This window comes from Dermacentor silvarum, chromosome 8 (assembly GCF_013339745.2).
Source record: "Dermacentor silvarum isolate Dsil-2018 chromosome 8, BIME_Dsil_1.4, whole genome shotgun sequence".
Lineage (NCBI taxonomy): Eukaryota > Metazoa > Arthropoda > Arachnida > Ixodida > Ixodidae > Dermacentor > Dermacentor silvarum.
In genome coordinates this window covers 113,283,013-113,295,580 of record NC_051161.1, presented here as the reverse complement: position 1 = coordinate 113,295,580, position 12,568 = coordinate 113,283,013, and the positions used below count along the sequence as shown (strand labels likewise).

At 46.9% G+C, this 12,568-nt stretch overlaps 1 protein-coding gene across 1 annotated transcript in view; it reads right to left on the bottom strand.

The window, feature by feature from the left end:
• Positions 1-1,972: 1,972 nt before the first annotated feature.
• Positions 1,973-12,568, bottom strand: part of LOC119462352 (protein MMS22-like) — a 151,998-nt gene continuing 141,402 nt past the window's right edge. Inside the window, exons 36-38 of the mRNA XM_049672947.1 lie at positions 12,041-12,159; positions 7,411-7,502; positions 1,973-2,689 (exon numbers count right to left, since the gene is read on the bottom strand). Coding sequence (XP_049528904.1) covers positions 7,483-7,502; positions 12,041-12,159 — 139 coding nt within the window. The 3' untranslated portion in view covers positions 1,973-2,689; positions 7,411-7,482. The remainder of the gene's footprint in view (positions 2,690-7,410; positions 7,503-12,040; positions 12,160-12,568) is intronic.

The following is a 12,568-nucleotide window of genomic DNA, read 5'->3' as shown; positions in this document are numbered from 1 at the left end:
TCGTCCTGAGAATTCCAAGTGGATCCGCCTTGCAAACTACCCTGCTACAATTTGTAATTTGCGATATGGGCCATCAGGTAATTAGTTTAAAACTTAATTAGTGAATTATTGTTAATGATTCGATTATGCATTTCAATTTTGTGTGCAAGTAATGTCCGCCTCTTCGAGTAGACCAACTCATTAACTAGAATTGGCCTATCTGCCACAGGCAACCTTAAATAAATTCTGAAAGTGTTCGCTGAAACGCCCTGTGTATATATATATAATATATATATATATATATATATATATACACATTCATACAGAGAGAGAGAGAGAGAGGGTGAAGGAGACGCATACTGTACTGATCTCACGGTGAGGGGGCAATAGCCGCAGCTAGGGGAGAACTCCTCCTGAAATAAGTCTCTTGCTATGCCACTGCTACAAGTCAATAAGCTCTTGCTGCACTGTGAAGTCGCAGTTTCCTGGTGCCACGAAGAAAGGGTTGCAAAAGAGATGGTCACTCAATTCCTCATCTTTGAATGAGTTCAGACGCTGCCGGAACGTTGGTTGGGACTGTGTTAAAAGGTTCTCGACATATTCTGAAGATTCGGTGCTATGTTTTCTTCTCCACTGCATGAATGTTCATCTTCCTACTGAAAAGTGTTATTCAACGACAGAAGCTACTGAAGAACAAAACAAAATGCCACTACCATTCTAGTTTGTAAGTATGAGAAAGATAAAACATAGCACCTTTTTATCATAAAGATTATGGGGTTTACGTGCCAAAACCACGATCTGATTATGAGGCATGCCGTAGTGGGGGACTCCGGAAAATTTCGACCACCTGCAGTCGAAATTTGCATAACTTTGTTGGTCAGACATGCATAATTGCATGCATATGCAGACATGCATGCAAGTTATGCATGTCTGCATATGCAAATCAGCATATGTCAAACAGCATGTAAAACAACTATTACGAGCTTCTTAACCCTTTGAGGGTTTTTTGCCGTACATGTACGGCGGTGCTGATATGTTCCACATGGTTTCTGATGTATGTGTACGGCGCCGACCTTATGTTTGATATTTCGCACACATTCGACGCAACTGGCTGTTCAGAGGCACTGCCATTTGAAATTGCGTTACCTCTCACTGGTGCACACAACTCGACTTGTTTACCTCCAAGTGCTTCAGCACATTGTCGCACGCCCATCGTCTGCTACCTTCAAGGCATGCGTGGAGGAGATTCTATCGTTTATTACAGCCGTCGCTATCATGTTTCAGGTAGCGTGGCGCATCCAAAGTTCAGAGATACTAGTCAGTTTTCCTTTTCTTTACGTTTGATTGCAGTTCGGGTATTCCCGTATACTGGGGTCTGCGCAGTTGTAACTTTGGTATGGCCGTGCGCGGTGACTCTTCTCACAGCAACTGCTCAAGCATTTCTTCTTCCAACACGTTTCTGAGAAGAAGAAACGTCTTTTTTGGGACAACAAATTGATAGCCATAAATTCTGCTGGTAATTTTTCTCGATCTCTTACTGTTTAGCGCCTTTGCATGTATACTGTTTGTTCGAGCAGAGCGTTTTTCAGACGAAATATTGCTTGAAATAAATTTTTTATGTATTTATGAGTTTTCAATCATTTCCTACTCCAGGAATCTACAATAAAAAAAAATTACCACAGGGGCACGGTTCTTGCGAAAAATTCAACCCTCAAAGGGTTCGAATGTGTCGATGAAGAGTGGCTTGTTATTTGTATCGGCCTAGGACAAAACCTAAGAATGACATTGGCACCAGCGTTAGTAGAGCCAAATAACCTTGACCGACGCACATTCCCGATATGCTGCAGTGTGAGCGAATATTTCTGAAGGTTGAAAAGCGAGGCAAAAACATCAAGCAAAAGCATCTTTTGCATCAACTTGCAGGTGCCTCTGGTCGACATCCAATGGATGCACATCATTTTATTTATATGGACAGAGAGGTCGACCTGAGCTTTCTCTATCTATCTATTTATATGGACACTGAGCCAATAATATGTGCAGTGGTAGTGCGCCTTATTTGTTCCCAGAGAAAGGTGCCACACTACCGCATCTTTAGTGCTTATTGTTGTTACTCTAAGCACATGGCTCTGTGCTGAGTGCCTGCTACCAGCAGACCATTAAGATCTTAGATTGGCCGCGAGCTACTAAAGATCCGCTCATGGGCCGCATGCAGTCTGCGGGCCGTAGGTTGTGCTTCCCTGATCAGGCAAAATCTGTCCGAAATTTTGTCTGCAGTAGCCGATAGTCGATTATAGCCAGGTCAGTTATGAGTGGAATTTGTTGCAGAAGTAAGATAGGCAGACCAAACTAATTCAGCAGAATGGTCTCATATCTGAAAGTATGGTGACAGAGTAAGTTTGACACAACCTTGCAAGAAAGGTCAAAGTCTGAGTAAAGGTTTACTTAAGCACATTTACAAACTTGACACCATGTACCATTGAATGCACGTACATACACAGCAACCAGCTAAAATCTGTACAGCACACTTTTTACATCATATCACATAGTTCTTCAGGTACCAACACTCGGAGCATTCAAGAAGATCATACTTAGTACCACAGTAATAACATCAAAGGAATGCAAGGTGACAGTTGAAGCAATAATTGAAATGAAGTTCTCGGAAGCAAAACGCCTCTTGTGGGTAGATGAGATGACTGTCGACACAGCAGCTCTGGAAAATGGCAGAGAAAAACAATCTCAAGTTTTGAAGTTATCCTGTGCAGCTCAGAACAGCATGCAAACAGACGTGTACACACATACTACATGCATGGACCCTGTCAAGATTTGGAGAAAGAAAACTATTATGCACATTGATTGTTTTTACTTTATCTGCCTTTACCATGCGAGCAACCTGCACAAGGTGCACTAATGGAAGAAGTTTTGCCTTCTGTGTTAGCCCTGTCACAAGCATACAATAAGCACACCGAGCTAACGAAGTTGAAATGGCAAACAAAGCCACACTCGAACCTCGTTATAACGAAACAGGATATAACAAAGTAAATAATGCTCCCCTTGAAATTCCCATAGAGATCCATGTATTTAAAACCTCGTTTTAACAAAGTGACATTGTTCTTCCAATGGTGATAACGAACTAAATTCATCTCCAAAACCAAAAAATACCCGACCGTTGCACGCCGAGTGCATCGCTTTCCGCGGGGTTCGGCACTCGTTTGCCGCGACAGTTCAAAACTCCTACGTTTCCACGTCGAATACGTCGTCGAGTAACACTGGTCTTTCTCACTGCCATGCGTAGCTGTGCACCTTCGCACAAGCCGCACCTCACTATCGCACTTCTCCACTGACGCCCCTCTCTTGTGGTTGCCTGGCTGCGTGAGCCGTGCCGTGCTGCGCAGTTACACCGGGCGATGCAAAAGATTAGTGTACATATTCACTTCTGCGAGGTACAGCTGGGCGTGGCCGCCAAGATTTCCCCGACGCAATTTTGGGGGGTCACGCGCGAGCCTGCGCGAGTTGCACCATGCTGCGTGGCTCCGCGCCGCGGTGCGAAAGATTTGTGCATTAACTTCTTTCTCTACGGCGCGTCACACAAGCAGCCACAGCTGGACCTGGCCTCAGAGACCTCCCCGGCGCAACCTCGTGGGTCAGGCCCAGGCCATCGCTTCTCCCTCTCCCTGCGGTGTGCCACGTAGGCTGCCAGCTGGGCGTGGCCTCCGAGGTCGCAATGGCATCGGTGCAATCTTGTAGGGCGTGGCGAAGTTCGCTTGCCCCCTCGATCACACAGCGGAACCACTGTATTTTGGGCCACATGTTGCTCGACCGCGACGAGCCAAGTGGAAAACGAACGTGATAGACCATCACAATGAAACAGAAGGCAGCTCTCTAAAGGCTGTCGTGTCAGGTGCTAAGTCGCGTGTTGCACACTCCAATGATTCTTTAGTTGTTTTATTCAAATTTCATCGCATGCATGGCCGTGTAGTGGTACTGCGGGCCTTAAGGCCGTCTTCTTATTTGCATGTTTACAATTGCGCACCCCATTGGCCATATATTGCAGTAAACGGCAATAATGGATATAACGAAGTAATGAATATAACGAAGTAATTTTGGCTCGCCTTCAACTGTTATAACGAGGTTCGAGTGTATTGGATGTGTAACAAGTGAGTACCTTTGCATAAAAATTCAGCTTTCCTTACTACTACTGTATATTACTCTTATAATGAACGCATTCACATAATAAACGCATCCCCAACTTTGCTCTTGAAAATTTGGACTTTTGTTTTCCCCCATATAATAATTAATTGCACCCCCAACTTTGCTACTATGCAGTCCCACGATAGAACAGTTTTTCGGAGAGACGAGAGTCTTTTACTGTTGCACATATGTTTAAAGCCAGCGTACTTAACTTAAGCTGGAGATATTTAATAACACCAGGCAAAAAACACTGAGATCACGTAAACTAAATTCTACAGCTAACGTATGTAGGGTGCACGTCCACGCTAGCAGCAAACATGCCATGGCGGCACATTCCGGCAGGGGCTGTGGGTTTGACGACTGAAGCTGACGGCAGAGCCATTACAAGAGAACCCTGGCGGAAAGCATGCGGTAACAACAGGCGGTGCGTTATCACGGTCGCTTGGGGCCCAACGGACAGAGCGATCACGATAATGCTCAGCCATTTCTTACTGCATGCTTGCCACCAGTGCTAGTGCAAAGGCACTGCAGACTCGGGACTCACAGACTCGAGAGAGAAAAAAACTGCAATTGCTCCCTGCAAGAGCAACTTTACGTAGTCTACGGACTTTACTCTTACGTAATGAATACAGTATAGACCACTTATAACGTAACCGCTTATAGTGCAGGACCGGATATAGTATGGTCTTTTCAGACTCCCATTAATTTTCCCATACCATCCATGTACACGCATACCGCCTACAGTGCAGCCGCGTGAGACGAAATACCGGTTATAATGCGGCTTCCGCGGGAAAATCTCGCCGACAAGGGCGGCAGCAAGCACGCTTCTCAACTAAAATCTCTATATAAGAAAAGTACCACCATCTACTCTTTCCTCCGTCGTCTCCTCTCCTAAAGCGCCTGATTTTTCCTTTATTTTTTGCTTGCGAAAGCAAGTCGATGGTGGCGGCCCTAGAAAGTCCACGTTGAAACTTTCAGGCCAGGCGCGCGCCGCCGCCGGCAACTGCGCAGAGGACTTTCAACATGGCTTTGAGGCAAAAAAAAAAATATATATATATATAAAGAAGTCAAAGCGGGCGCTATCATCGTCCAATCGGAGATACAGGAGAGAGCGAAGCAGCATTGATCAAAGGATGGCGGTACTTTTCTTATATAGGGACTATTCTCAACAAGGTGCGTGCTGCCGGCCGGCGTATGCATTATTCAATGCAATCAAACTCTCGTTAAGTCAGACTTATTTGGCCGAACATTGGATAATTCAGACTACTTTCGGAGCTCGGTGAGCGAGGAGCGCCGCAAATGTGTGACGCAAAAGAGCAAGAACGGCACTAGCGTCCAACTGAAACGAAGCGGCGGAGTCCGCATCGCCACAGCCATCAGTTGAAATCGTACGTGAATGACAGCAACGCCAGAACGCTTCGAGCCTATTTGTGTCTTTAAAGCCTGTATTCTTTCGTTTACCGCCGCGCGTAACACTGCGTTGGCCGCGGGCTTTCGCAACTGCGTAGTCGTCATCCACGATCGTGTCGACAGCGACTGCGGTTTTCTCTGCAGCAGTTGCGGCGAACAGTAGTTTCGTTTTTACTCGGTATGCGCGTCAACCGCGTGCCTAAAAGAACTGCGTAGTTGCCATCGATGATCGCATAGATAGCGACCGTGGTTTCGACGGACAGTTGTTGCAGTGACTGGACGACTTGGTGGTGCGTGCGTCGGGCGCGTGCCTTCCGCACCGCAAAGTCGCCGTTCATAATCGCGTCGATAGCGGTCACGGTTTTTTCCGCAGCGGTCGCGGCGAAAAAAAGCAGAGTTTCGCTTTGACTCGGTGCAAAGCTGTCGAGCTTGAAGAGCACCGGCTACATCGCGATTACGTTTTCGCCAGCTCACTGGCGAAAATGTAATCGCGATGTGCGCGCGATAGTACAAAGCGTGTCTACATGCTTGGTCTGCATGTTTTGCATATGTGCAGGGCTTGAAAATCGTTGTTTTGGTTATAGTGCGGTACCGCTTATAGTGCAGATATTCGCGACTCCGGCGACTTACGTTATAAGCGGTCTACACTGTACTTAGTAGAAACTGCCTCGATTCTTGGCATCTTTCGTGTGTTTTATAAATGCATAGAATTTACACACCCTCCGCATACTGTTACACACCCTCACATATCTGTCCATGGGGGCCCATTAGAACGAATCCGCATGCAACATACTTTCGGATATTAGAGACCATCCTGCTCACTTCATTTGGTCTACAATAGAACAAATTAGGACAGCCTAGCGCGGCACATGGGAGAGTCCAAGTGAAGAAGGGGCGGCCAGCACTTGGTCGGCATAGTGGGCATAGACTGGCGTAGCATAGAATTGCTGCTCACTTTTCTGTCCGTCTTTGGAGTCGCTGTGTGCGATGGACCCCAAGTCGAGTTATACGCCTGCTGTGGGACAGAGAGTTTATCTGCTCACAAAATGGAAACACTGATCAGATACCGATAAACTTTAAGATGCCAATGAGACGGACAGTCGAGGAAAGAGACACACACAGTGTCCCTAGCCGCATGTTGCCGTTTTCCAATTGTGTAGTGTTTAAAGACAGCGGCGGGAAACCAAAACAAAATATAGCTGGTTAGCGACACCAGAATACGATTCCTACGATTCCGCCAGAGCAAAACAAGAGACTCACTTTGTGCCACCTTTAGCAGGGACCAGTGGTACGTTTGGGTTATCACCTATTAAAAGAACACGGTATGCTTCTAATGGCACTACAGCCTCTGTACTGTGAAACAGATGGGTGAAGGTGCTTATTGCAATATGGACGGTGGCAATAGCTGTGAATGCGGCGTGTGATGACCCTAGAGGAGATTTGCTGGTACCGGAATAAGAAACCGAGTGCGCATTAGCGTTCTCACGTGATAAGGGCGGGTGAGTATTGCAGGAAGCTGCTGCAACAGGCGGCTACGATTGTCGTCGCGCGCGCATCATGCCTTCTCTTATTTACACGGGATCTAGTGGCCTGAAAACATTGTACGATCGCAGGTTGGTAATGTACTAAATGTTGGTGCTGAAAGATTGCGTTTTCCGGGAACGCATGAACCGGTAAAAAAAGAAGCTTAAGTGCATTCTCAATAGCGAATGTTGGCACCAGCAAATCATTCATAACAGGACTGTACCAATGAGGTTCTAGTGTGGACCACTACGAACCCTGCAGTAAGTAGAGGAAACTACAAAGGTTTCTCAACTTTTGATGATTACTCACGCAATCAGACAGTCCGCAACCACCCTCATGCATGAGGCCGCCTAACTCCTTTTGCAGAGTCCACCCGCTGCTTCACCTTGGGACAGCCATTGCTGCAACATGCGCAAGAGAAGGCACAACATCCATGCTGTGTTGTAATAAACTTCACCCACACACCCCCTTGCCATATTTTTGCAAGCTCTAAAAGCTGCCTTCACAATACCCCCAATAGGAATATGGTGTTCAGTATAATGCGACCACTGGATTCCACTCTAAGCATCGAACTGGACAGGTGGTGGAAGTGTCACCTATTCTAAAGTTTACGATACAGTAAAAGCTCGATGATACGATCACGGCTAATACGAATTTCCGGATGATACGAATTTTTCTGTGGTCCCGGCCGAACCCCATTACTTTGCAACGTGCTAGAGAACGGTTGTTACGAATCGATTTTCAGCCTGCGTCAGTTGATACGAATAAACGCCGCCCCACGGACGGCCGCGAAAAAGAACAGCGCGCAGTCACGCGCTTTCTCTCCTTCTCTTTTGGTGCGGAGGCGCGGCGCCGGACAGCGCGGACTCCGCGACTGGGCGCGAAGAGCTTGAAGTGGTGGCGCTTCAAGAAATAAATGCTTTTTACGTACATGTGCCTGAGTTCACCTCTGACTCTTTAATTTAGCTGTAGTCGAATCTCGTTAATTCGAACACGCTTATTTCGAACATACCGCGCACCGACAATGCTCTTAGCAGCGCGCCAAATAACGCGGCGGCGCCTCCGACCGGCATTGCTCCGACACCGCCATAGAGCAAAAGCTCAGGAGAGACCCCTCAATGCCGCGCGCGAAGGAACGAAAAGAAAAAAAAGAACCCGCGGCGGAAATTTCCCCCTATCTCAAATTGCAAGGTCGCCGTTTCTGCATCGCGCCGGAACAAGCGTGTACGTGCCGACTAGAGTGTTCTAGACAACCGTATTCTAGCACACACGTCTCAGCCACACGGATAAAATGGCAGTGAACCCTTCTCCTCTATTTTCTAGTCACATGTTGACCTTGCACGCTGCGGCAGCAGCGCAGAGGGAAGCAGCGGCGTAGGCACAGTCGGGCCAACGAAACTGCCACGCCCGCAAACGCTCGCTTCCCGATAACGAAAGAAAACGAAACTTCAGGGGGCGGCTAAAATAAGCTGGCGCCAGCACGGCGGCGGGCGCGCACGGAGATGTGCGCACGGAGTCAAAGGTGAGAGAGCTACGAGGGAGTTGAGAGGGAGGGCGAGGGGAGCCACCGAAGCGGCGGAGTTAATGCGGCTGAATCCGCTTCCCTGCCGCCCTCCTCCCTCACCTTCGACGGTCTCCGCGCGCACCCGTGTGCCGGCGCCGCCCGCTCGCTTCCCTGAAGCTTCGTTTTCTGTCGTTATCGGGAAGCGACCGTTAGCCGGCGTGGGCAGTTTCGTGGCCCGCGCTTGCTATGCGCTTGCGCGCCGCGATATTTCACGACTCGCACTGTTCGTGCATCGTGCTATGGTGCACGAATACTTCAAAAATACGTCCTTTTAATTCGAACAAATTTTCGGGCCCCTTCGAGTTCGAATTATCGAGATTCGACAGTAGTTTTAATTGTGTTTCGATGACACGAATTTCGGCTAATACGAATATTTTTCGTGACCCCGTGCGATTCGTATCATCGAGCTTTTACTGTACTATGCAAGTTCCTCAACATATGTGATTTTACATTCTGTAAAGACATGGCGCATTTAATTTAACGGATCATTGTGTAGGTTGTGAAATCTGCTATACATTGAAATACTGATTGTGAGGGTATGTGCCCAGACTTCGTGGAAACTTGCCCTTTCGAACAGGTCCTGTGTCCCATAAGCTTTTGTGTAGGACTGTACATGTGATAAATTATACTGTACGTGACAAACCAGGCGGTGTGAGTCTAAGACAATTTTCTTAGAGAAGACGGAGTTAAAGGGTTCCTGAAACGGTTTGGACAAATTTTGTAGACGCGCAGAGTACAGCTACAGTAAAACATTCGTGTTGCAATTTAAGTGAAGCGTCTCATATTAAGAGAACTACGGACGATTACAAGTTACCCTCCTTCCTAGCCATGCATTTCCTCCTCAACTAGTTCGCCGAGTGATCGGGGCTAAGCTCCGCCTTCCCTGGCTCTACGTCATGTTGTGACGTGTTGTCATGTATTTCCTGTTGTCTTGGAGCTAGCACGCGAAGGCTCTCCAACCTCTCCGCTAGCCGCCTGGCCGTTGATCCCCAGCAAGAGCGATCAAGCAGTGTGCATTGCGAGTGTTCTGCCGCAGCGCCGAGCGTGTCCAGTATCCCGGTAACCACAGGCGAGCTGGGTGTTTTGACGGATAGCCAGAGGCATAAACTAAAGCCCCTCCATACCGCTGTGATGAAGGAGCTTCGTAGACGTACGTGAGCGGCCTGATCGGCATGCGCGGTCCAGCCATCTGGTGGCGCAGAGCTTAACCAGCCAAATACAGAGCTAATATTCCTGTAACCAAGTGTAAAACATTTTAAACATGACAACATGTTCAAGATTATGCTCCTGCCAAAAATTTGAGCCAGCAGCAAAGTAGAAAAAACTTGGTTACTGCTATATTAGCTGTGTGTTTGGTTGAGCTTTCTGCCGCCAGGTAGCTGGCCCCGTGCAAGCAGTTCACGTTTGCGCCTCCGTTCATCCCGTAAAACGTGGCAAAGCGGCCAGTACACTTGCGTTTGCGTTTACCTGAATACCGGATACGCTAAACTCTATAGTGGCAAACCTTCGACGTGAAGCGACGGCCGCAATCGCGTAGATGCTGGCGCTGTTTGGATTGGTTTGGATACCGAAAGTTCGATGCGTTGCAGCCACTCCGCTCGTCTGCTGCCTTGCAGCGGGGCACGATGTCGCAGCTTGACATGTCGCCGATCGCTACGTTTGCAGCCCACAACGCAACAAGGGCGAACAATGGTGCTCGCGAAAAGAAAGAACAAGACCAACACTGACTGTGCAGCTCTCGTCAACACGAAGCACGTTTTAACACAAGCAGATGACACTTGCTGTGGGCCGGAAGTGCTTTTAGTGTCGTGATACATGTCCTTGTGCATTCTCTTTCTGTTACTTTATTTTTATAGAAACAAATTAACTAACATCTAAACTATTATGAACAACATTTGTTCATCATAATGTTGGAAAAGTTATCGATGACGCGTCCTGGGCAGCCAATCGGATAGCTGGCCCAGTGACGTGTTATGGCCAAATCATGTCACTTGGGCACAAAACTCAGCCGATTGATGTGCGGCGATTGGTAGCTGATGTACTTTTTTAAAACCTTATAATAAATTACACACTCTACATGGAGCGCTTCGATGCGTCAATTAATGATCAGAAGGACCTACTCTAACGACTGAGTACATTTGTACAACAACGTCAAAATCGTTTCAGGGTCCCTTTAAAACTGAGCTTGTGCACTTTATACATTAGAACTTCGTTAATCTGAACTCCAAGGGGGCCGGAAAGCTATTTGAATGAAACAGAGTTTGAACAAAGGAGAGCTCTTTTGAAGATAGTGCTCGATAACGTACTCGGTACAATGCTTAATACAGTCGCTGACCGATAATTTGAAATCTGCGCACCTAAAAGTCAGAATAAATGAAGTCCAAAATACCGAATTAGCCAGAATTTTTCTTTATTCCACAAACAGCCAGGAAAGCTGATCAAAACGTGGCTGCATGGTTCTTGCTATAGACAGATGAAAGTGCGGTTTCAAAATGCACAATATCAGCACCCCCTGCAACTTGAACAGTGGCTTACAGCACTCCAATAGGCGTATGATCGCAGGTTTCTTTTTAACAGTCGTTGTCTGAGAGTTCTCTCCAGCCTCTTCAATGGTGACATCAAGGGTGGAGTTCGGATTGTTTGAAGCTGTTTCATGATTGTGACCGGCAAAAATTCGTAAAAGCATTCAAGGACGTTGTCCTAAACCACGTCGCAATGTAACACACAAAGGAACAAATCTGGATGGGTGGAAATTGCACGACAAACCGTTAATGCAGTCTTGGCTTGGCTTACGCCGTGGCTTGGTTGGAGTCATCTACAACCGGATTAACTATATAATCATTACTTTCAATTTCACGAAGACACCGGTGATGTATTGAAACAGAAACGTCACCTTTTCTTCTCAAATCGGTCAACTCGGTGGCCTATTTGTTGCGCATGGGGAGCAAGATGGAGTCCCAATTATTGGTTGGAGACTGTACCATATCACAGAAAATGACACCATGCCTTACCATGCATATTTGGAAACGCTTTCTCAAGAATTACACATGACTGAGCCAGTGCAGCTAATGCCAGCTGGGAATGCCAAAGAAGAATATTTGCAATGGCGTGCCCTGTGGACTACACGCCTATCAGAAAATGCTGGCAGCATGGCACGTATGCCCACATATAGCCTGCCATGCAAAACGTACATAGCCCACACCCCAACTTTGCTGTGAAAATTTTTTCAATTTGTAATGCGGGTTAATTAAATGGGCAGAAATACAGTCAATTCTGCAGTCAGTGTACTTGTGTATAAACACATATACAGTAGCCATATTCGTAAAACTAAAGTTTTTTAAAAATTGTGCTTCTCTTTACATTTAGACAACTCACCCGAAGAAAACATCGTCACAGCACGCATAACTTGAGACATCAGTTCTCGGTTTGTTCTGGCATCGCCACTCAGCATGCCGAGGCTCTTCAGCAGGTTGGGCAATCCTGACTGCAGGACGCTGTAGCAGAGAAGAAAACACACAATCAGTCCGTTGTTAAGAAATGCGTTTGCACACTCATCGCTCGAAGAAAAACTGCCCTTTTCTTACTTGAGCAGGCAAAAGAAGCACTACAACACAACAGTCACGTATGAGAATTTTTTTTTTTCTGTAGCATTGCTTCTTTCTTCTGATCACTCATATTGACTTGCAACACTGTCCAGCCACAGCCCTCACCTTTAGAAGTGATTGTACCTCTTCGTCAATAAACTGCTTTTTAGGTTAGGCCATGGAAAAGCCTAAACCTTGCATTCGATAGCCAAGTAACAGGAACCTGCTTATGTGCGCTGGTGCGACATGTGATAGCCAACATCACCCTCGACAATGAGAAAACCTTGTCTTTATGAGCAGTGCTTGGCACTCGGAATGT